We start from the raw sequence: 23,343 nt of genomic DNA on the forward strand, positions 1-23,343 counted from the left end.
TCAGTCAGTGTAGAAACACCGCTCTGCGCATCCATTCTCCGTGAGGATAGATAAAAAAAAAAAAAAAAAAGCAAAAGGTGACTCGCCGAGTGAGGGGCCCGGTCGGCCCGATGACGGTAGAATGAGTCCTCCACACTAAATGCTGCATTTGCTCCATTAGCCCCTGAGACCGGTGGATTCTGTAGTGTGAGTCAAACGTGTCAGAGCGCGCTGCTGTTTCCTTTTTTGGGCTTTTGACTGTATTACGTGTGAGTCACCGGCTGTGGCTTCTGCACTGTAGTGACTACAATCAAGAGGGGCTTCTCACTGGGCATGCTGCCTCTGCTGCTGACCCCCCCCCCCCCCTCATCTCCCCCTCCCCCCTCCCTTCCTCAGCTTAGTTTGCTCTCATTTTAACTGCTTTTGCTTATGTGCTGAGTCGCGTTCTGTACCTGATAAAGACGCACCTGTCACCACATAACTTCATTCAAAAGCAGCTGGTGTTAACCGTCACCAGTAACAGCTTCCTGTTTGGCATGAGAATAACATTATTCTAATTATTATCAAATAACTTTATTGAAGAACTGGTTCTGATTGACAGGTGACGGCCTGTTTCAAATACATGATGTACCTGTCTGAACCAACCCTGGTGCCAAAAGACATAACCCTCCTGGTTCTGTTTGAATTCCTGTCAGAGATTATGTTTTTTTTTTTTTTTGAAAGCATGTGTTTGTTTTGTTGGGGATTTAGTGGTTGAGTAACCTCACTGAGTCACACTGTATCTCTGAAGCTGATTTACACGATGAGATGTGACTGTGAAACATAATCCATTTAGGCAGGTACATAACCTTGGGATAATAATGTGACTAACAGTCTCCCCATCTTCAGCATTTCCAGGAAAAGACAACTGACAACCTGCAAGTGGCTCATTTGTCCTTTCAGTCATCTGTTGAACAGCTCACTCACGACCCTATGGGCCCGTGCTCACTGAAAATGAATTGGTGCAAACAGTTTCTATCACGTCACCAGGGCACTGATAAGCGTTGCCAACTTAGCACCGACTTTCAAGACTCCTTCGTCATGGGTGTACGTATTAGCATTGTAGCATCCAGCGACATTTAGCAACTTTATCTACTTTCCACTGAAACCTCCGCTCATTGAAAGGAAGCAGGTTAGCGTCAAGAGGACATCTTGACAGGAGACTGAGTGGATGATCTTTTCCTCAAAGTCCTCAGCGCTAAGTTGCATGTGTTTGTGTACAGCAGGTGAGAGAGTTATTTATCATTGAACGTCTGCGTAGGAGGTGTTAGAACCTGTGAACAGATGCTGGAACCATAATGAATTATGGGAAACCTACCCTGCAACAGTATTTTGCCTGCAGCGGTCTGCGAACTGGGATAAAGTCGGTTCTCCTCATGTTACCACAGCAGGTGATGAAACACACTGATAGACAACAGCGAGGAATCTGTGTTGTTCCCCCTTTCTCTCCTTACATTAAGTTGTTTTGCACAGGGAATGGTGTGTGAAACTGGTTTGACTGGTGTACGCACAGATCCTGGTATGGTGTGTGTGTGTGAAAGCGTGGCAGTGTATATCCACAGCTGAGTTCCTTGAAGTTTGTTTCTCAATAAAATAATAATATCAATCACATCAACAGTAGTTATTTATGTTTTCCAGTTTAGCGCCGTTGCTAACAGGACCATCTCTGTGTGCCTCTGCTTCACTTCTTCCAGCGTTGCTGATCCATCAGAAGGCCCGCATGGATAGGCTGTGGTGCGAGCTGGAGATGAAGAAGAAGAAGCTGGAGAAGCTAAAAGAGGAGGTCAACGAGATGGAGAACGACCTGACCAGGAGACGGCTGGAGAGATCCAACTCGGCCTCCCAAATTCCTTCTGTAAGCTTTTTCATTCTTTGGAGAAATTGGAATGAATTTTTGCTTCTCTTTCATTTTAGATTTTTTTTTTTGTTTTTTTTTGTTTTTTTTTACAAGGGACTCTGACCAGCTTGGTTCATTGGCAGGTCAATCAATGTAAAAAAAAAAAAGTCATCAGATTTTTTTTTTTTTTTTTATAGTTACTACTGAGAGATAAACAGAATCTGGGTCACATTGCCGTTCTTGGTTTCTGCTCGCGGCCCGTCAGAGCTCCTACACTACAACTCAATCAACTATGTTGATTACAGGGGTCTGTTTATGATTTGGCTGATACCTCTCCATATTTTCAGACTGTATCAGATTCACTTCACAGTCCCCACTGAAAGCAGCTTCTGCAGGGAGACTTCAAAAAGAAACAGAAACCCCAACGCGTCCTTTGTGTTTGTTTTCTGCATCAGTTCATGTTTACGTCTGATACGCCGCTGCAGGTTTTTTGTGGAGTCAGCTGTTTTTGTAAGCGATTACAGTTTGAGTCAACAGATGGGGGGTGGGGTTGGGGAGTGAGAGTGGGGGCTGTGGCAGGTTAATTGGCCGGTGCTGCTGCTGAGGGGAGCAGCTCCAGCGCTCAGTCAGAGCTCTGCCTGCGTCTGAGGGCGAGCTGCGAGCTTCATACCACCCTGTTTCCTTCTCCTTCGTCAGATTGAGGAAATGAAGCAGTTGCGATGCAAAAACCGGTTACTGCAGATCGACATTGACTGCCTCACCAAGGAAATTGATCTCCTTCAAACAAAAGGTAGGAGTCTTGTCTGTCCGTCTCGCTCTTTCTCTGTCTGTCTTTGCTACGTAACATACAGTGAGTGAGTCTTTGAGTGGGGGGGGTCTGATCCAGGACCACCTGCTACTGCTGCTTCGGTGGCGCTCGGGTCAGGCCTGCTCACATCCTCTCAGCACACGCAGTCACGATGCTGCCATTGTGCAGCCAAACACCAGCCCTTCCTGAATTACATCCTGTCGCTGGTTGGCAACAAGAGATTTATGGGGCCCCTGGCAACACTCTGCTGCTGACAGGGGCCGAGCGACCGGCCGACCAGTTTACGCAGGTGAAGGAAGGACTGCGACTGAAGTCACAGCCAGGGCTGGATTTTTTTTACGTCAGACACAAACTGTCACCTTATAGGTTTTTTTTTTTTCCCTAATAATTTATGTAAATTTATATGAATATATACCTCTCTGTTTCCAGGACCACACTTTAATCCCAGTGCAATCCATAACTTCTACGACAACATTGGATTCCTCGGTCCTGTCCCACCCAAACCCAAAGGTACTTCATCTATCGGTGAGTTAGAAACATTCCTTTCTTTTATTTCATAGGGTTTCTTATGAGTCCTAATGATATAATGATAGTTTAGAATTAGCTACATACTTTAACAACTTCCACAACCTTCACCCTGCCTTATTATTGTTTCCACCACTCCTTCTGTTTCTTCTTCTCCCTTTTTTTGTTTGCGGCTAACTGTGCTAACTTCACTGTCTGCCATTTTGAGGTCAAAAAATTTTTTGACTTTTTTTTTATTGAAAATTTTTTTTTTGACTTTTTTTGGCCGAGTTTGACGCCTTACTATACTATGACGTTTTTTATGACAAAAAAGTCAAAAAATTTTTTTGACTTTTTTTGGCCGATTTTGACGCCTTACTATACTATGACGTTTTTTATGACATTTTGAGGTCAAAAAATTTTTCGACTTTTTTTGGCCGATTTTGACGCTTACTATACTATGACGTTTTTTATGACATTTTGAGGTCAAAACAAATTTTGACTTTTTTTGGCCGATTTTGACGCCTTACTATACTATGACGTTTTTTTATGACATTTTGAGGTCAAAAAATTTTTTGACTTTTTTTGGCCGATTTTGACGCCTTACTATACTATGAAGTTTTTTATGACATTTTGAGGTCAAAAAAAATTGTGACTTTTTTTGGCCGATTTTGACGCCTTACTATACTATGAAGTTTTTTATGACATTTTGAGGTCAAAAATTTTTTGGACTTTTTTTGGCCGATTTTGACGCCTTACTATACTATGACGTTTTGAGGTCAAAAATTTTTTTGACTTTTTTTGGCCTATTTTGACGCCTTACTATACTATGACGATTTTTATGACATTTTGAGGTCAAAAAAAATTTTGGCTTTTTTTGGCCGATTTTGACGCCTTACTATACTATGAAGTTTTTTATGACATTTTGAGGTCAAAAATTTTTTTGACTTTTTTTGTCCGATTTTGACGCCTTACTATACTATGACGTATTTTATGACATTTTGAGGTCAAAATTTTTTTCGACTTTTTTTGGCCGATTTTGACGCCTTACTATACTATGAAGTTTTTTATGACATTTTGAGGTCAAAAATTTTTGGGACTTTTTTTGGCCAATTTTGACGCCTTACTATACTATGACGTTTTTTATGACATTTTGAGGTCAAAAAATTTTTTGACTTTTTTTGGCCGATTTTGACGCCTTACTATACTATGAAGTTTTTTATGACATTTTGAGGTCAAAAAAAATTGTGACTTTTTTTGGCCGATTTTGACGCCTTACTATACTATGACGTTTTTTATGACATTTTGAGGTCAAAAAAAATTTTGGCTTTTTTTTGCCGATTTTGACGCCTTACTATACTATGAAGTTTTTTATGACATTTTGAGGTCAAAAATTTTTTTGACTTTTTTTGTCCGATTTTGACGCCTTACTATACTATGACGTATTTTATGACATTTTGAGGTCAAAATTTTTTTCGACTTTTTTTGGCCGATTTTGACGCCTTACTATACTATGAAGTTTTTTATGACATTTTGAGGTCAAAAATTTTTGGGACTTTTTTTGGCCAATTTTGACGCCTTACTATACTATGAAGTTTTTTATGACATTTTGAGGTCAAAAAAAATTTTGACTTTTTTTGGCCGATTTTGACGCCTTACTATACTATGACGTTTTTTATGACATTTTGAGGTCAAAAAAAATTTTGACTTTTTTTGGCCGATTTTGACGCCTTACTATACTATGACGTTTTTTATGACATTTTGAGGTCAAAAATTTTTTTCACTTTTTTTGTCCGATTTTGACGCCTTACTATACTATGAAGTTTTTTATGACATTTTGAGGTCAAAAAAAATTTGGCCTTTTTTTTGGCCGATTTTGACGCCTTACTATACTATGAAGTTTTTTATGACATTTTGAGGTCAAAAAAAATTTTGACTTTTTTTGGCCGATTTTGACGCCTTACTATACTATGACGTATTTTATGACATTTTGAGGTAAAAAAATTTTGACTTTTTTTGGCCGATTTTGACGCCTTACTATACTATGACGTATTTTATGACATTTTGAGGTCAAAAAATTTTTTGACTTTTTTTTCATAGAAAAATTTTTTTTTTACTTTTTTTGGCCGATTTTCTGAAGTTCCAAATCCAAATGATTTGCTTTCATGGTGGTCAGTCAGCTCTTAGAGCCTGAGACTCTCTGAGTTTAGCAGCTGTTTACAGACACAGTGACCCAGCAAACATTCAGGTGGAAGGATTTCTTCATTCCCATGCTTCTCTTCTCTCTCCTGCTTGTACCTGCACCCGTCATCTCTGTCCATCCATCCACCCCTCATCCATCCATCCATCCATCCCTCTCACACCGGGGCCCAGACAGGAGAGGGTGTAGATATAATGTAACCTCTGAGCTCATGATGGAGCCTTCCTCTGGTCCTTCCCCTCCTCCTCCTCCTCTTCATCCTCTGCTTGGTTGGTACCTCCGTCTTTCCCTTCTTTCTTTCTTTCTCATTCTTCGTCCCTAATGGAGCTATTCATTCTATAAATCAGTTTTTGCCTCTGAAACTTCTTGTGTTTTAATATCTTTTCTTATGTCATGTCCTTGTTAATGCTTCATCTTTACCCTGTGGGCAGTGATCAGGTTAGTGTAGCCCATGTAAAGCAGGCTGCGTAAACACGTAAACAGTTTCGATGTCCACGTTTTCCCTCACCCCACGGATTAAACATGCTCGTCCTGCTCTAACGCTCTGGTTTCTCCTCCTCCTCATGGCAGACTCGGGCAGTAAGGTTGTGAAGGCTGTCGCAGACCAGGATGAGGACGAGGGGCTGCAGTGGAGCTGCACGGCCTGCACCTTCCTCAACCACCCGGCCCTCAACCGCTGTGAACAGTGCGAGTTCCCGCGGCACTTCTGAGCCAGCCAGGCCGCCACGCGCCGCTCCCTCCCTCTGCCCGCCCGCCTTCCACAGACTAGAATAGAAAATGCCCCCCCCCTCTCTGTTTCTGTTTTTTCTTTTTTTTTTTCCCCCTACACGTATGAAAACTGGGGATGGGTGGGCAGATTGAAGGGCGGGGGATTAGTCATTGTGCATCACGAGGCCTTTTTTTTTCCTTCTTCCTCTCTAAGGTTTGTAGCATGCTGTCCACTGAAGGCTCGACCGGACGGCGTTTACAGCTCACGTTTCTTCCTAAAGGCTGCCAGGAGTCGTATGATACCTCACCTTAGAGACTCAGATTGCGCGGGGTACACCCGCCCCCTACCCCCACCTCCTTTTTTTGTTTTTTTGGCCTGTTCGAAGGGTGTCACCCCCGGCGATACCTCGCCCGCTCCCAGTTACAGTATTACCGGTGTTGGCCCTGCAGTGTGATGGCACACACACATGCATCACACACACCTACAAACACAACACAACACAGGTGCCAATGTGCCTTTTGCTGAATTCATAAAAATAGTTTTTCTTCGATTGTGGTGGCGTGGACGAGGCGGGGGTGCGGGGCGGGGGTGGGGGGGGCAGAGGCAGGGCAGGGATTGGGAACTGTGCTCAGCCACTGCTCTCCACCTGAAGGGAAAACTAACAGACTACTCGTGGACTTTTAAGTTTGTTTGCTGTTTCTAGAGAATATGAAAGGGGAGGGGGCGGAGGGAGGGGGGGGGTTGTGGCGGCGTCGGTGCTACTCAGATGTGCCTGTTTGTCTCCCCCACCCACCCCCTTCAGTATATCCCTTTTCTGTCTCTTCATTCACGAGTTACTGAAGAAAACCCAAAAAAAGAAAGTTGCATGCTTTGTGTACAGTCCATGGAGGCAGAAACCTCCCCCTGAGCTTTTTACTGTACATAATGTTAGAATGTGCCTTAAAAGCCTCTTCTTCCTCACACTATGAATCACTTGTATTTCCTGTAAGTATAGCTTTATAGACTTTATTAACTTTTTTTGTGTCTTGTTTCGTTTCCCTCTTTCAAACAAATAAGCACCATGCTCCCTTTTTTTTTTTTTTAAGCTTTTTACTTGATATCTGTGAGAGTTGAAGCCTTGAAGAAGGAGGAGGAGCAGGAGGAGCAGAAGAGCAGGAAAACCTTGTTTGCAGTCATCATGAAGCTACGTCTGCCAGGTCCGTTCATCGCTTGTGTAATTGCTGAGTTTCCTGTGTACAATCTGCAGATGCAGCAAAGTGGAAGGCGATGGAGGAGTCTATTTTCTTTTAAATTTTTTTTTTTTTTTTTGTTTGTTTTTGTTTTTAAAACTTTTTTTCTCCAAGACACCAAACATGTCCGGGACTGTCGGGGGATTGAAAGAGGGGGGGTGGGGGGGGTCAAAAAGCAAAAATACAAACTGCCATCGTATCTGACAACTGGAATGTAGGTTTATTGTTTTGGGGTTGGGGGGGTTGGGGGGGGACAACTACACCTCAGTGCGAAGAGACATTCATTTTCCAGTACAATCGGGATGTTACTGCAGATTGATGTCAAAGTGCTCGTGTGGAGCAGCTGATTGGATTAAAGGTTTTCCGTGTTGTTGTGCACCTGAATTGGGTTCCTGTCAGGTCCTGATGCAGAAATACTCCCATGTGGTCCCGTCGTCACGCCTTAAACGCTACAGGTCGCGTTTGTTACAGCGTCATGGAAGCAGACGAGACAAAATTTAAAAAAGAAAAAAAAGGAAAAAAAATGAGTTTATGCACAACATGACTGTCCACTTTGTGTACTCGTACTTTTATTGGGCTCAGTTCATCCTCCTAAGCTTTTATCGACGAGGGTGTTTCTAAAGTTTACTTATTGTCATTAACTTACCTTAACTGTGGAGTAGTTACTTTGTTTTGTTTTTTTTTTTTCTGCCACATTTGTGAATTGTTGCCTTGTGTAGTGCCTTTAGACCTATTGAATTTGTATTGATCATCTTATTGTCACATCCAAGTGCCAATTTGTTTTGTTTTGTTTTTTTTTAAACCCAAACCTTAGTATTGTATAAACCCATTTAAAAGTAGAAGATGAATTATTGTCTCTTAAGCACTTACACCATCCTTTTTTTTCCCCAACCCAAAGAATCCAGTTTTCAGCTTTATATCTGCACCTTGGTGTGAAGAGGCAGTTTATTCATGTTTTATTAAATGGAAAAAAAAAAAAAGAGGAAAAAAAGTAATTTGGATATCTAAAGTGTTTTTTTTTTTTTTTTTTTTGATTTTAGCTGGGAAAACTGTCTTTGTAACAGATAAGTTATTTGTAAAAATAATAAAAAAAAAAAATCTATTCTTAATGTTTCCGTGTGTGTGTGTGTGTGTGTGTGTGTGTCCTTTGTGGTGCTGCACTCAGAAATCTTTTCTCCACTAGATGGCAGTAGAATACTACAGATTTCAGTTTCCAAATCTTTATACTGACTGTAACTATCTACAGAAATTAAAGGAGCGCTCTGCATATTTTCCACATGTGGATAATTTCCTTTCATAAAGTGTAATCTGTTTAACTGCTCACTTTGTCAGTTTCAGGACTCTGTACATCACAAAGTGAGATGGGTGTGAGGGCGTATGCTGCATTCAGGAGTTCCCAGACTTTATAGAAATGTCTAAAATGTTCTGTCTCTTTAAATGTGATATTAAAACTGAGGATTGAAAACTGCTTCTCTGCCGGATGCAACATGTCAGCATGTTACAGCAGGTATATGAGGCCTTGATCACTAATGGAAAACGCCTCCCTCATCATTGCCAACTGGATTGTGAACCGTTTAAACCACCAGAGGGCAGCGCAGCAGCAGTTCTGCCTGACATGATTCAGTTACACACTATGTGTCCACATGTATGTGGACACTCCAACGTTTCACAGACAAACGTCGGACTCCAAAAACCACGTACATTGATGTGCTGTTATACCAGCCTCTAATCCTCAGCTTTCAGTCAACACTGTAGTTGCCACTGCTGATAAACGTGTGTGTTTTAACTGTGTGAAATATCATTGTACCGTTAAATGAACTGGACCTAGAAGAAGCCTGTGACACTATGGTCAGTTATTAGAGTTAATCACAGACAAATATCCAGAGAGGTTCAAGTGATTTTATTTCACAGGCACAGAGAAAAAAAAAAAAAAACTTTTAAAAATTCACATCAATAACAGGTCAGCGACTTTCTTTAAAGAAGTACAGAATATATAGCGTTCCTCACTTTGAGGCAACATGAGAAAAACAACACATGCTGCTTTCATAGAACATCTGTCAGCGCTACAATAAGTAGCATGTACGGAGCGTAGTGCATTGCACTGGGATAAAGAAATAGCATTCAGTCTGCTACATTTTCACCATTTCATCAGACTGAGTCAGACTTTTTAATGCTGAGATTAAAGGGGGGGGTGGGATGGGGGAGGGGGGGTTGAATGTGTCCGAGGAAGAGGAAGAGTTTTAGTATGATTCACGAGAATATTAATTCACAGTCACTTTAATGTTCTGTTTTTTGTTTTTTTTTTACACTTTTCACTTTTGCTTCTGGGATGAGAACTCCAATGTGGGCTCAGCTTCAGTAAGAAAAAAATAAAAATAATAACACAAAAGTCTTTCTAATTTAGAAGGAGATTAAACTGGTCCTGTGGCTCTGGATGAGAGAAATCAGTTTAGACATGTCTGAGATGTCTGGGTAAGTATTCATGACTTGCTCCACTATGTTCTGGGGGAAGAGAGTGCTCAGCTGGCTCCTCAGGTCCTTCCTCTGCTCGCTGGATGTGCTCTTGGCCCGGCCGTTCAGCCTGGCGTCAGAGAGGCTGCTCTGCGCCCACGGGTCCCTGGGCAAGCTGCTGGTCTGTCTGTCGGCGGCCAGCCTGAAGTACTGCTTCTCAAGGCTGGGATGCTCCCCGTTATGTGGAGGCAGAGCCGGGCAGGAGCCCCATGCTGGCTGGTGGTGGTGTTGGTGGTGGGTGGACTTCCTGGTCTGCTGGTGACCACACCTGCACTGGTTGCACGCGGGGTTCTTGCAGGACACCGAGCATTTCTGAGGAGCGTAGTACCATCCATCGCTCAGACAGTAGGTGTATTGGCTGTATGGGCCTGATAGGGAGTAGTCCTCGTGGCTGGCCACCCCACTGCTGTAGCTGTGGAGAAGATGCTCCACACCATGGGACGTGTCTTGGATGCAGAGCCTGGACACGGAGCTCCCCAAGGAGCTGAAGGCCTCGTCCACGTCTGAGCTCGGATAGTGGTGGAGGCCGGAGCTGGGCTGGCTTCTCGGGCTGCTCGAGTCTCTCTGATAGATGAACTGCTCGCTGGGAGAAGCCCTGTGCGACAGGTCCTCTATGCTCGAGGGCGGAGGAGTGGATGAGGTGTATCTGGGCTCCGGCTGATACACAGCAGGGCAGAAGTGCGGGTCCTGCAGGCTCGGTTTGGGCGAGAAGTTCTTGGCTCGGTCCCTCAGCTCGTCGGCCACAGACAGCTGTGATTGGTTGGCTCGCTCCGGGTGGTAGAACTTACACTTCACTCCATAGGTACACTTCTTTCCTGAAAGAAAGAAATAAGAGGTTATTCATGAGCTTTTGAAAGAGGAGAACCACATCTGTGTCTCACAGTGTCTGTGTCTCACAGTGTCTGTGTCTCACAGTGTCTGTGTCTCACATGTCCAGTCACTGATTGAATGAATCACTGTTCAGCTCATCTCTCTGACAGACGAATGGCCTCCCACAGCTTTCACATGCTCCACTATGGAATAAGGAAGAACTGACTTCATTGCTCTTTGACTGAGTCTCCACTTGTCTTCCAGTGTTGGGTTTTGACATGACACGTGTCTTGTATTAGTCTGTCAGAATTCTCATCCATAAAAATTCGACAGTCTCTAATGTGTCATGTTAAAATCAGAGTTTGAGTAAAGGCATGTCTGACCGATTCAACTCTTCTCTATTGATTTTCGTCTTATGAAAATCTCGAAACTCCGCTCTGGGTGATGTTTTGGAACTTTTCTACTTCCTCTATGTGCTGAGAACATTTTGGTCTTGTGAAATGTTTCCTTAACCAATAGGATCATTTCAAAAATACTCAGTTTGCGCTCATGTTTTTTTTTTTTTTTTTTTAAAGTTTGGTTTGAATTAAAGCAGATTTATTGGAACACATCAGTGGACACTTCATACACACATATGTCAGATTTCTAAGGGTGTGTGTGTGCAGGGCTGTGTTTCATTCATCTTTGTAAGGTGGTGTGCACGTGCACGAGGCCTCATTTCCATTCCTGCTGCTGCTGCCACATCCTCGACCAACAGCTGCGAACTGTGAACTAACCGTATGGACAGTGCTGCAGCTTGTTGTCCGGGGTCCAGGGCTTCCTCCTCAGAAAATCATCTATGGTGGGACCATTTCTGCCCAGTGGATCGTCTGGAGGCATGAACCTGCATCAGCACACAAGTACAGTCAAGTGATGTTAGACCAACGCATTGGTAAAACTAACCTTGATGCATGCGCACCCTGACCTAAAACCACCCATCACTCTTACTTGTCGTTGGCGAAGGTGTACATCAGCAGCCTCTCTTCTATAAACTTCTTCCACTGGGGGTTCTCCGTCTGAAGGTCTCGGTAGTTGTCGTTGGACACGATGATGCCGTCGGAGTCGAAGGCCAGCTTGACGATGTAGCGGTCGTCGTAGCACACCACCCTCTTACCGTTCACGCAGCGAGACGGCGTGTACACCAGGATCTTCCTTCTCTCCAGCTCATGGAGAACATGTTGATCTGCGAGACACATGAGAATAGTGTTTTTTGGGTCACTGTCTATTTTCGACCCCCGACTCCTGAGAATTACGTTTCTTACACAACTAACCTGCAACATTAAATACATAAAAAAAAAACGAGGATATGTTGTTGATTTCTGTTTTTGACAAGTCGGCTCGGGATTAGTACAGGAAAAGTTAAATGGAACATTTCATATAAACTGCCATCAGTATTAAATCTAATGTTATTTCATTATTTAGTTAGTAGGTAATAATGATTCAGCAGTCAAATTTAAGTGCAATGCTTGAGTCTGACAGCAGGGGCCAGAACAAAGGACATGAGGAAACGCTTCATGTTTTTAAGTGAAATGATTTCCTCCTCCAACAAAAGTCTGTGCTGCGTCTCATACTGTCAGGGTTCTCAGACTCCTGGATAAACACCCCTCAGCTCTCAGTTTCTGTTTCTATTTCCAAAATGTCTTCTAAATCTTTTTTTAAAATGTTTGCTCTTCATGTTAAATCTTCATCTTAGGACCCTTGTTTTGATAGTGAACTTGACAACAGGATGACAGTTCCTTGTGCACCACTTTCAGGAAAGAAGCTATTTTTAGCCGACTTGATCCAACATGAAGAACATAATTAATTCAGCTTTGCAGGTTAAGCTTCCTCCTAAGTTTGAGACGTTTCCGTTCCGGGTATTCGATACTTGTTATTCACTGTGAAACTGGATGAAATCCATTGGACGGATTCCCCCTGGAATCAGCGACGGCTGCTGCCATTCTGAGCTGGCTACAGCTGCCAAGCAGGATGACGATAAGAGACAGAGGACAGAGGGATGGGTATTTACCAAAACCTAACAGTTACGTGCCAGAGCCACTTTAAACATGTCAGGACAGTTTAGAAAGATTATGTTTTGTCTTATTTCCTTGATTTTTTTGTGACCGTTTTGTGATAAGAAATCCTAGTTTAGATATTTCCAGACAACATAGGCGTAGTCTCAACATGCTCACTCAGAAACCCACTCAGCGTTGTGGCTTCTACTTTTTTCTTCAGTTTCTTCAAACCAATCGGCTTGTTTTTCTAAGTGTAGAATGTCTCATTTCCTGTGTGTGTTTTTTCCCCCCCTCAGAAAGTGCACCTGCTTATTGGTTGTTCAAAAGATGTGAAAAGCTGGAGCCGATGATATCATTTTACATCCAAACAACGTGTTTTGCAGATTCAAGTCAAAGCCGCACTTCAAAATATTTTTTTCATATTAAATATTGTTAAAATAATGTGATGTACATTTCATATAAAAGCGTAGTGATGACCCCACAGCGAATTATCAACCGACTCCGCAATTCCTCCTCATCCATATAAAATGCTTTAGCCCATTTTAGCTCCTTGTTTTGGTCCTCTACCCGACAAACACCGCTCCCATCAACCTCATTTTTTTTCCAGAAGCAACAGGCAGCTGTTTTCAAGCAACAAAGCTCTGATACCCCCACTGTTCACTACCTGACCTACCCAACATCGGACAGATGAAGTTACCGACCTCGCTGGCGAATGTTGATCTGCTAAAGAGCTGGGTATTTTTTAGGACTGGCACACAGCTCTGTAGGAATGCTTGGTGCATTCAAATGAGCTTTAAATTCTGGTTTATCCTGACTAGCTGTACTTAAATGTGAAGGTTATTGTGTTTGCTGTGTGGCAGAACCTCCTCTAGCAGAATCCTCTGGCACCTGTGGCAGATACTGACAAGTCTATTGTCTCTTAACAACCCGCAATCATGCATTAATACACTATGGTATCAAAGCTGGGTGAGGTCAGGCTTGAGACAAAGATACTGAACTGTCCTTAACAGCAAACGTAACACACAGGGAAGCTGTAACTGATCTCACACTGTGTCAGGATGATGGGCCCAGTCAGGTGACCTTACCTGTGATGGGTGCGTCCGGTCGCGGCTGTTCCTTCCTCCACAGAGGAACGAACACGGTGATGTCGCGCAGCCCTTTGTCCCAGAACCAGTTCACTGCCAGTTGGAGGCCCTGGCATGAAAACACCTTCTTGTCGCCATGGCTACAAAAACACAGAAGCCAGAGTGAACAAAAAAAAACAACTTCTTCTTTTGTGTTTCTGTGAACATCATGCGTGCATGCACACCCACACACACACACACACCCACACACACACCTCTCCTTTTTTTCAGGAAGTAGACAGTGTTGCAAGGCCTATGCTCAGGAGTTCTGCAAAACCATTGCAAAAGCACAGAAATGAGTAACTTGGCACAGAATGGAGACTTCACGTTCACGTTTTCCCAAGAAGTGACTCTCTATGATTAATTATAAAAATTGAGAAAAACATTTTACGGTAAACTCGTTCCCAATGCAAAACAGTGGAAACATTTCAAAACTGAGAAAATAAGTGAAGTAGGACAGTGTATTTTCTGCTCTCCTACCACAATCGACATCGCTGATGCCGCTGCACAGCTCGAGCACGTCGATTTCTACAATCACAATGGGAACGAACTTCATTTTGCTTTTGATGATCATCGCCCTTGATGTCACATCTAAACCCTGATAATGAACGAGACCTCTCATCGGTGAAGATGAAAGGAAAATACCAGGCCTGAAAAGTCCTTGAAGCAATGAAAAAAAATGAATGTTTTTTTTTTTTTTTTCTTTTTTAAAGGTCACATCCGGATGGCAAGGTTATGACTGATATTTGATAGAGTGGAAGTTTCACAGGTTTTCCTCCATTTGACAAGATCATGGGTGACAAATAAGACCTCTGTGCTAATTTTCATGCCTGAGGTGATCCAGTTCTCTAACGTAGGCCTTGAAAAAGTTATTGAAAAGTGGAACGATAAGTGAGGGTTTGGAGCCTGAACCTCTTGCATTACGATCACTATCATCACAGTTTACCTAAACAAACATCAGTTCTCTGAAATCCAAAACTACTGCAGCACTCACATTACCAGGATGCCCTCAAGCACTACCGAAGAAGTGAACTGGATTGTTTTGCCTGCAGGAGGGAGGAAAAAAGCGTATGTGTGTGTGTGTGTACATGCGTGTGGGGGTTCCCCTTCTTTCCGTCAGCAGGAAGTGTCGAGACACTTTGCATATAACAGGTACAAGGCTTGGCAGGATTCTAAAGTCTAAAGAGTTTATGGATTCTGAATAAATCTATCCACCTTGCATAATGATACTGCTGTGTGATATAGTCGACTTTGGATGGTATTTCCTTGATAAGATTACACTTGCACCCTGTAGCTCTTTCCCAAATTTAATCCATGCAAAATATATAAAATGTTTAATAGCTGCCTCAGAGTAAAAGCACTTATTTGTGGACACTGAAAGTTGACGGAGCTAACGCAACATCTTGCTTCTCCGCTGAATGCATCATTACTATCACTTCCGTTTTAAAGCAGGATTAATCACTACACGGCTGTGTGCACACACTTATTTGGAGTTGTGTTTTTGCCTGGTCTGATGTATGTAAGTCCAAAATTCACTCTCTTTTCTTGGTTCTTAGATTTGGACGAACTCCCGAGGGAACTTTGTGGCTTTTTAGCCGCTAATTGCTCCACTAAGCACGTTCACTAGCTAGGCACTTACTGCGTTTTTGTCCTGCAGTGCTGCGTGAGTAGTGTTCAGTGGGTTTAAAACAGCAGCCGGATGCCACTGGAAACAAGGTTGATGAGAGCGGAAAGACTCAACCGAAACATTAAAGCTGAGCTGGGAAACCAAAACAATCAGCTAAAAAAGTCTAAAAGACACTTTACAGCTGAGTCGCACTTTTTATCCAGAGTTACTATAAAAAATTATTACGCAGTGCAACTTTAAACTACCTTAAATGTTTAGCATAAAAAGCCTCCTTATATACACTAACCAGAACATGAGTAACTATTATGTATGACATATAAAAGAGGCTATCCACTAAATTTAGATGTTGAGGTCAGTTCACTTGTCACGTGAGGTTCTAACCAGCACGTGAAAACATTTTAATGCTGAAGTGTGACAAAATAACAGAAGTGAGATTGTCTGAGTAATCCTGGTTTGGGCTTGGAAACTACAAATTTCTAAAAGAAAGCCTGCAGAACATTCTGCGGGCAGCAAGGCTGGAAGACGTGGGGGTTAGGGAGCGGGGAGGGTCTAGACAAAAAGATGATATTGACTTGCATTATGGGAAATGTAGGATCTGGCATTTTTCGTAGCTTGAGCCACACTAAGCGAATAAAAGTCAGGAAATTTTCAGCCCCCGCTGCTTCAATTTTGACCGTTTAAGTTGCTCAGTTTTATGCAAGCGCTACTCTAAAATCACAAGAGTGCATCTCTAGTGACCTAATAAACTGATGACCATACATGGGCGCTGCAGAGGCAATGAATCAGGTTAGACATGAGGATCATTTGGGTGAGAAAACATTCAGGTTGAGCTGAGAACTAACAAGCTTTATGTTGGGTTCACTGTGAGAGTCTCCCTCACAGCCTCTGAGATTTCACGCCGCATTAGCATGGAACAAAAGTGTGACAGTAAATACTTCAGCCCTCTTCTTCTTATAAGGAAATTACATCCTTACAGGAATGTGTCGTGAAAACATCTCACTTTTGTTTTCCATTTTGAAGTAATATCGTGCTCCTCCTCCTACTCACCGAGTTATTTGTTTGAGCAAATTTTGACTCAGAACTTCCTTGTTGCCTAATTTAGGTCAGGTAGAGCGGGCAGCCATGAGATCCTATGACGTATGAATTTCACTTCAGTGGTGTTACATCTTTGCAAGTCATGCTAAATAAGCGTAAGCGGCTCGTATTCTGATGTGAAAATGAATGAGCACGTCACTGTCCCTCAAGGTACTCAGTCTCGGTCTTGAATTGGGTGGCCAAAAAAAGAGAAGAAGAATATAGCCGCACATCATGTTTTCACTTCCCACATCTTTGAGGAGGAAGTGTGTGTGTGTGTGTGTGTGTGTGTGTGTGTGTGTGTGTGTGTGTGTGTGTGTGTGTGTGTGTGTGCGGTGTGTTCACATCTGTGAACGAAAACAAGATTTGACACACGAATGGAAAAACAACAACAAAAATTATAATAAAATAATTTTAAAGCTAAAATAGTGCAGTCCTCTATTTTTGTTTTTTCATTCCATGATAGACATGAATGCACATATTACGTGTGCTCTTTGTAATAAGCCTCATGCCTTGAGAAAGTACTCCAGGAAGTGAAACCAAAAAAAAAAACATTTTAAACTGTCATGTAAAATATTTTAAGGCTCAAGAATGTCAGGTGGACAGTGGTGGAAAATAACAGTATATTTACACAAGAACTGCACTACTGTGGGACAAATTAGTCCCACAGTAGTCCTAAAGTACATATACATACTCTTTACTTGAGTAGTTCCGTTGGAGGTTTAGGATTTTACACACAAAACGTGATTAAACTTCAAAATCTGATGCATCAATATAGATCCAATTATCCAACAGCACAAAAAAATGCAGTTCAAAATTAGCTCCACTTTTCCTAGAATTCAAATGCTGCTGAGGTATTGAGGCATCAGTTGTAATGATAATAATATTCAAATAATAATGAAAATGGACCATTCTGTCACAATACCTGTGCTTTTGATACTATATGTGCATTTTGCTGATAATATTTAATATTAAAAAAAAATCCTGAATCATAATAGAGTTGACAAAGTTGCCCTTTTACATAAATAAAAGACCTGAGTACTTCTTCCACCACTGCAGCTGGTTCTGAACATACAGAGACTGTGATGCAAGTCAAGTATTCTTAATGGCAAATGCAGAGTGGACTCACCTCATGGCCACGTTGCTTCCATCTATAACCACTGGTCTGAAGCCAGCAGCTGACTCTCTGTCCGGTCCAGGTCGGGGCTGACTGGCGTTGGGGCTGCAGCCTCTGGGTACCAGCTTGGGACTGTTTGGGACACTTTTGTTGGTGTAAGTAGGAGTGTGGGTCTTTATCAGCTCCTCCAGGATGTCGTTGGTCTGGGCATCATCACGGAGGTTCTCCAGCACCCGCAGGATGTCACCGTGAGAGTATCCCAACTTGAGAAATCGCTCCACTTTGGCGTGCTGCTGGTGGTGGCGGTCCATTGTGGACTCTGATTCTGAATGCGTGTGCGTCTTCTTCTCTGCCTTCTCGGGACTGTCTGTCTGGGGGAATCCTCTTCGCCTCCTTATTCTAGCTCATCAGTGTCTCCACAGCAACTGCCTGTGTTTTGGAACAGTTGACAGGTGTCAAAAAAAAAAGGGGGGGGGGGGGGGATGGAGGAAGAGTCAACCTCTGTCACTGTAAACACAGGAAGTGCAGCTGCGGTCTCAGAGGGGTTTTCAGACAAATCGATTGTGGTTTGGTGCTTGCTGATAGAATCTGCTCTGCTCACCACAAACTCATGACTGCCAACGCAAGCGCAAACACCGGCTCACGTCACGCTGGTTAAGAAAGCCCCCGTCTCACACACCAGAGGAGGAAGCTGAGGGTCTGCACAGACCTCTGGTCTAATTTTACCACCAGTGTCATTGAGGTCAGTTACCAAAACAAACATGAATGAATGGAACTGATGTGAAATGTGAGTGTTGGTATTTAATGTTGAGAGCCTCACCCAATTCCCATTCTGTTTTATTGCACTTTCTGGAAAGCCCCTGAACTTCATGGCCAAAGAGAGGGAAAGAAAGAGAGAGAGATCATACTGATGTATTTGAGGGTAAAAAAAACAGTTGAATGAGTCAACCCACTTTTCTTCCCACGTCCAGAGCTATTCTGAGTACAAAACTTTAATTTTAACGTCTCACATGGTGTGTTACACCTGAAAACAGCGAAAAACACGAAACCACTCTAACGATCTCCGAGAAGGCGCGCTGAGTTATGGTAATGAACATCCTGAGCTGAACTCATCCTCAACCTCATCCTCTCCAGACAAAACATGCCCACCATTCATGCAAAGCGTTTTCCTTTGCATAGTATTTTCGGAAACCTTGCCATGCAAGATGGTTGGATTAGCCTTTACTGCATTTGATGTGTCAACTTGACATTTGAAGAATGAGGAAAAAAAAACATACAATGCGATGCAAACCATGTCAGGGTTTCTTTATCCTACAAAAGTCATGACAGTGAAACATCTGATCTGAAAGCGCACACCGTAAAAATGGACTTGAACGTTAAGGCTTCTGGTCTGAGACATCCTCCCTCTGTAACAGGCTTGGTTTTGCACAGGCTTGCTTCAACCTGCACCAAACCACATCCTTTTACTGCTGAGTTGACATTCAGTTCAGACTTTTTTTTTTTTTCTTTTAAAGCATTTGTCTGTAAATGAAGACAACGATGATCCCTGAATGTTTGCCTTTACAACTCCAACAACCTTTGCTCTTTGCAGCGCCGTACACAAGTCAGCAAACAATCTGACCCTGACGCTTACATGTCTCTTACAACATGAAACATGACAAGTCCTACCAAGACTACAGAACTTAACAGGCTCTGGCTGAGGACTCTTGTTTAACGCACACAGTTGAGCTACATGTGTCACATGACTGAAATTGTCCGTCTTACTTTGTACTTACACATTCAGCAACCTGTGGATGAGTCCCTCTTGTTGTCCCTCTCTCTCTCTCTCTATGTGTACGAGCTGCTCTCAGTCAGTCAGTCAGTCGCTCTAACAAACAGACTCCTCCGTGTGAAGCTGCTCTTATTACTCATAGGAGGAAGTGAGTGCTTGCTGCTGAGAAAACAAAAGTCTCTCTGACCAGCAAGGAAGAGAACACTGTAAATTTGTGATCCCTACTTCCTCATCAGTAGTCAGCTTGGATCTGGGAGCCTGAGGGATTTATTTCTCCCTTCCCCCTGTTTTCTTTTCTTTCTTTCTTTCTATTTTTTTTTTTTTAAGCTCTTCCTGGTGTGCTGTGGTGAAATAAATGCTGACTAAATGTCACTGGCGAAAGCAGCGTAGAGTGCCAGGAAGCCTGCCAAGGTTACAGAGGCATCAGACTGTGGAGGTTTTCAACATCAAATAGCTGTGTTGGGTCTCTGTAAAGAGCTTTCATATTATTTGATCTGGGTGAAACTTCATAGGAGAGTTTAATACAAATATATTTTATTTATTTATTTTCCATCAGAGAGTTCGCTGTCTGCTAAATATGACTCTATAGCCTGCAGCTGGTTAGCTGAGGTTAGCACAAAGACTGGTAACGGGGGGAAACAGATAGCCTGGAAAGTCCTGAGCATAACCTGCTGGAAAACTCATAACTTTAGATTTTACACTTAAGCTCTTGCGGGTAGGGGTGCTAATAGGTGGATTTTATTACCACTGGTCAGAGACTGACTAGCTCTTTTCCCCTTGATGCTAACAAAGCTAAAAGGCTGCTGGCTGTAGCCGTATGTTTGGTTAACAGTTATGAAAGTGGTACGATCTTTAAATCTGTCAGAAAGCAAAAGGTGTCAAACTATTCGTTTAAGTGTGTCCTGATGGACTATTTGCTGCTTTCCACCATGATAAAAATGCTAAAATTCACCATTTTCAAGCATTTATATCTATCTAAAATATTAAAGGGGCAATGAATAAGCACTGACCATGCAACTTTCACATTTGTACTACAAACAAATAGGCTAGCTGGTTAGCGTGCTAATGTCAGTAGATAGCTCCACCACTGCAAAAGTTATTTCTTCATTCTGTTGATAATTTTAATCAATTCTTGAGACTAAGATGTTGTTTAAATATCTCCACCTTCACAAAGGAAACGTAAACCATGACATAGCATTTATCTTTTACTTTTGATTAGAGTGCGAGGTATTGAGGTAGAGTAATAATGTGCCATGATGGTCTGTTTCCTGTTTTACAGGCCTTTACATTAAAAAACACACAGAAAATTGACATTTTTGGCCTTAACCTTATCAATTTCAGATGTTCTACATTGAATCTAAAATGTTGGCTTCTCCAGCTTGAGATACCCTACATTAAACACAGCATATCTCTCAAGTTCTTGAATTAGCTTTCGGAGGAGAGTTTAAATGCATCATGATGGCCTGTTTGTTTTTTAAACTGGTCATTTTTAAATATTAAATAGTAACACAACATGGACATGTTACTCATGTCCACTCAAGTGGAATGATGAAACATAACATAGCCTAACATCATAACATAAAATATCCACTGACATTAATCCAAAAAAAAAAACAAAAAAAAAAAAACACAGCATCAAACTGCAAACTCTCACACAGAAATCAAAATACTAGGCGCTGTCAGCTGTCCTTGAAATGAATAATGAAGTAACTGTCAATCACTCTTTTTTCACTCCGCCACCTAAAAAAATGCAGCTGACTGAACAGAGCTCCGGGCTGTCACACAGGGGACTAAAAATAGCTGAACAGGGTGTTTGTTTTTCAGAAAACCTCCAATTCTCTTGGAAATGTACACAAGATTCTATTTAAAATCACACATTTAAAACAAAAATACTCATACAATGATGTTGTTTTTGTGTTTATTGTCATGTTATTGTCGTAATTAGAAGAAATTTAACATCGCATCCTGACATAATGAGAGTTTACCTGAACTTCCTCTCATTCTGAGAAATGCTCTGATCAAAGTGCAGTGTGTTCTGTGTGTATGTGTGCGCTCACACAAAGCACACACACACACACACACACACAGATCTCCATACACACCCATGTACTAGTAATTCCAGCCAACAGTTTTTCTTTGATATCTTGACGTCCGTATGTTTACAAAGACAGAAACAGGATAATGACGGCTTGATGACTTTATGATGACGAAAATGAGAATAAGGAAAAGGAATTTTGGGAAGAATATGAATAATACTAAGAACCGGAAAACTAACCTTTACTCATAATGAAAAGACATTTTTTTAAATGTTTGTCCTTTATCTAACCAGGATGTTGGACATGTGAAAAATGAGTCAATGGGCTATCAGTGTGTGTGTGTGTGTGTGTGTGTGTGTGTGTTAGAGAGAGAGAGGATGAGGGGGAGGGCAGTTTGATAGGAGGGTCAGCACAAAAAGCTATGAAGAAATTAAATGTTGTGGTTGCTGAACGGTACAAAATTAAGAAATGTTTCTTATTAAAATTGTATACTGACTTAACAATTACCTCTCATGCAGTTACTTCCATGATGTGACAAGTAAAAAATTAAGTCAATGACGAAGAGGACATTGTAGCCTGTATAAGCTAGAAATATTGACATTTATATGGGTGATAAAAATGGAATCACTTGGGGAGTAGTGAATGGGAAATATACATAAATAACACGGAAATACAGATGTAATAAGAAACATTTCTTGTTGCAGTTTAAGCTTAGCTAGTAGCATGGCTCTGGAGATGAGAATGCTATGTCCACCATTTTTGTCCAGACCAAAATTTTCAGTTGGGATTGGGATTAAATTTCGTACGGACATTAAGGGTGCTGACAGGATCAATTCTACTGACATCTACATGTTGGATTAGCAAAAATATCATTAGCCTCTGTTGTACTTTGTGTTCCCTGCTAATTAGAAAATGCTGCTAACGAAAGCATACCAAGAGGCTATTAAGATAGTGAAAACATTTTGTCACTGTTAGCTTGTTAGCATAACAACGTTAGCTGTTAGCTCATAGCAGAGCTGTGTTCAAGTACAGCCTCAAAGAGCCGTTAACGTGGCTGTTAGACTCTTGGTCTTGTTTTCTCACGGCAACGGTAACACACTGCGGCAGATATCAGCTTTAACAATGAAAATGTTAACATTCATAGTAACTTTGAAGTCAGTGTTAGGCAGGACTGCATTTCCAGTGAACAGCTGACTCATTATAAAGATAAGTTGCGACATTTTTCAGCCCACGGCTCCACTCTCCCAGTCTTAGGTGTCACTCGTTCGGTGATATCGTCATCACTTCACATGCACACACATTCCATTAACAGAAGTTCAGCCAGACATTACTTCTGTGCTTTTACTGAGATAAAGTTGGAGTGTGGCACTTTTACTCATTTATAGTGTTGAATGTAAAGCCTATGAATTTTCCTTATAATACTGATCATTGTTTTCTATCCTGCAGTGTTGAGTTCAAAAGGTCGCACTCATGATACATTGTTCTTACCCTTGTGATTTGAAACTATATGTCTGTTAAAAGACACTGTGACACTGGAACATTAGTGAAGTGTGTTTTGCCTGCCCCAGGTAAATCAGTGATTTTACACCAGTGAAGAGAAGCATGAATTACAATGTTTTTTTTTCCCCAGAGATGACACATGGTGCTTTTGGTTCCTTAAAACTGTATCTGGTTTTCCTGTATTTGCACACTGTGTAAAAATGAGGAAGAGGTACGGCAGGTAACAGTGATGAATGACTTAATTCTCTAACCAAACAACCAAAGCTCATATCATTTGATCAACTAGCGGGCTGAAAAGGATGTGATCTTTATTACTGATTATTAATAAATCCATCCATCCATTTTTTATAACACTTAATCCATCAGGGTCATGGGGGAACTGGAGCCTATTGCAGCTGACTATGGGCTAGAGGCAGGGTACACCGTGTGTCGACA

The 23,343-nt window shown here is 41.9% G+C and overlaps 2 protein-coding genes across 5 annotated transcripts in view; one reads left to right on the top strand and one right to left on the bottom strand.

Annotated features, from left to right (window-relative positions):
• Positions 1–7,517, top strand: part of tab2 (TGF-beta activated kinase 1 (MAP3K7) binding protein 2) — a 36,788-nt gene extending 29,271 nt beyond the window's left edge. For 2 of the 3 annotated variants that reach the window (XM_041064339.1, XM_041064340.1), the window contains exons 4-8: positions 1,713–1,873; positions 2,552–2,645; positions 3,093–3,188; positions 5,541–5,636; positions 5,938–7,517. In XM_041064339.1, coding sequence (XP_040920273.1) covers positions 1,713–1,873; positions 2,552–2,645; positions 3,093–3,188; positions 5,541–5,636; positions 5,938–6,077 — 587 coding nt within the window. In that variant the 3' untranslated portion in view covers positions 6,078–7,517. The remainder of the gene's footprint in view (positions 1–1,712; positions 1,874–2,551; positions 2,646–3,092; positions 3,189–5,540; positions 5,637–5,937) is intronic. The other variant, XM_041064341.1, reaches the window with a different exon arrangement.
• A 1,673-nt stretch (positions 7,518–9,190) lies between these two features.
• LOC121199524 (probable ribonuclease ZC3H12D) lies at positions 9,191–19,572 on the bottom strand. Of its 2 annotated transcripts, none has more exons than XM_041064297.1 (6): positions 19,366–19,572; positions 17,614–18,030; positions 13,745–13,884; positions 11,614–11,848; positions 11,403–11,509; positions 9,191–10,631 (listed from the first exon to the last, which is right to left on the bottom strand). In XM_041064297.1, the coding sequence occupies exons 2-6, from the start codon at positions 17,910–17,912 to the stop codon at positions 9,706–9,708; spliced, it is 1,707 nt and encodes a 568-aa protein (XP_040920231.1). In that variant the 5' UTR covers positions 17,913–18,030; positions 19,366–19,572; the 3' UTR covers positions 9,191–9,705. The 2 variants fall into 2 exon arrangements, with proteins under 2 accessions (XP_040920231.1, XP_040920230.1); XM_041064296.1 differs by having other exon boundaries at positions 19,377–19,571.
• Between the last annotated feature and the right edge of the window lie 3,771 nt (positions 19,573–23,343).

The sequence above is a fragment of the Toxotes jaculatrix genome, chromosome 19 (genome assembly GCF_017976425.1).
Source record: "Toxotes jaculatrix isolate fToxJac2 chromosome 19, fToxJac2.pri, whole genome shotgun sequence".
NCBI lineage: Eukaryota > Metazoa > Chordata > Actinopteri > Toxotidae > Toxotes > Toxotes jaculatrix.

Coding starts and splice junctions, on each gene's coding strand:
- LOC121199524 (XM_041064297.1), bottom strand. CDS start 17,912: ATGGACCGCCACCACCAGCAGCACGCCAAAGTGGAGCGATTTCTCAAG. Junction 11,849..13,744: donor ACCGGACGCACCCATCACAG/GTAAGGTCACCT, acceptor TGTGTCTCGCAG/ATCAACATGTTCTCCATGAG. Junction 10,632..11,402: donor GCTGCAGCACTGTCCATACG/GTTAGTTCACAG, acceptor TCTTTCTTTCAG/GAAAGAAGTGTACCTATGGA.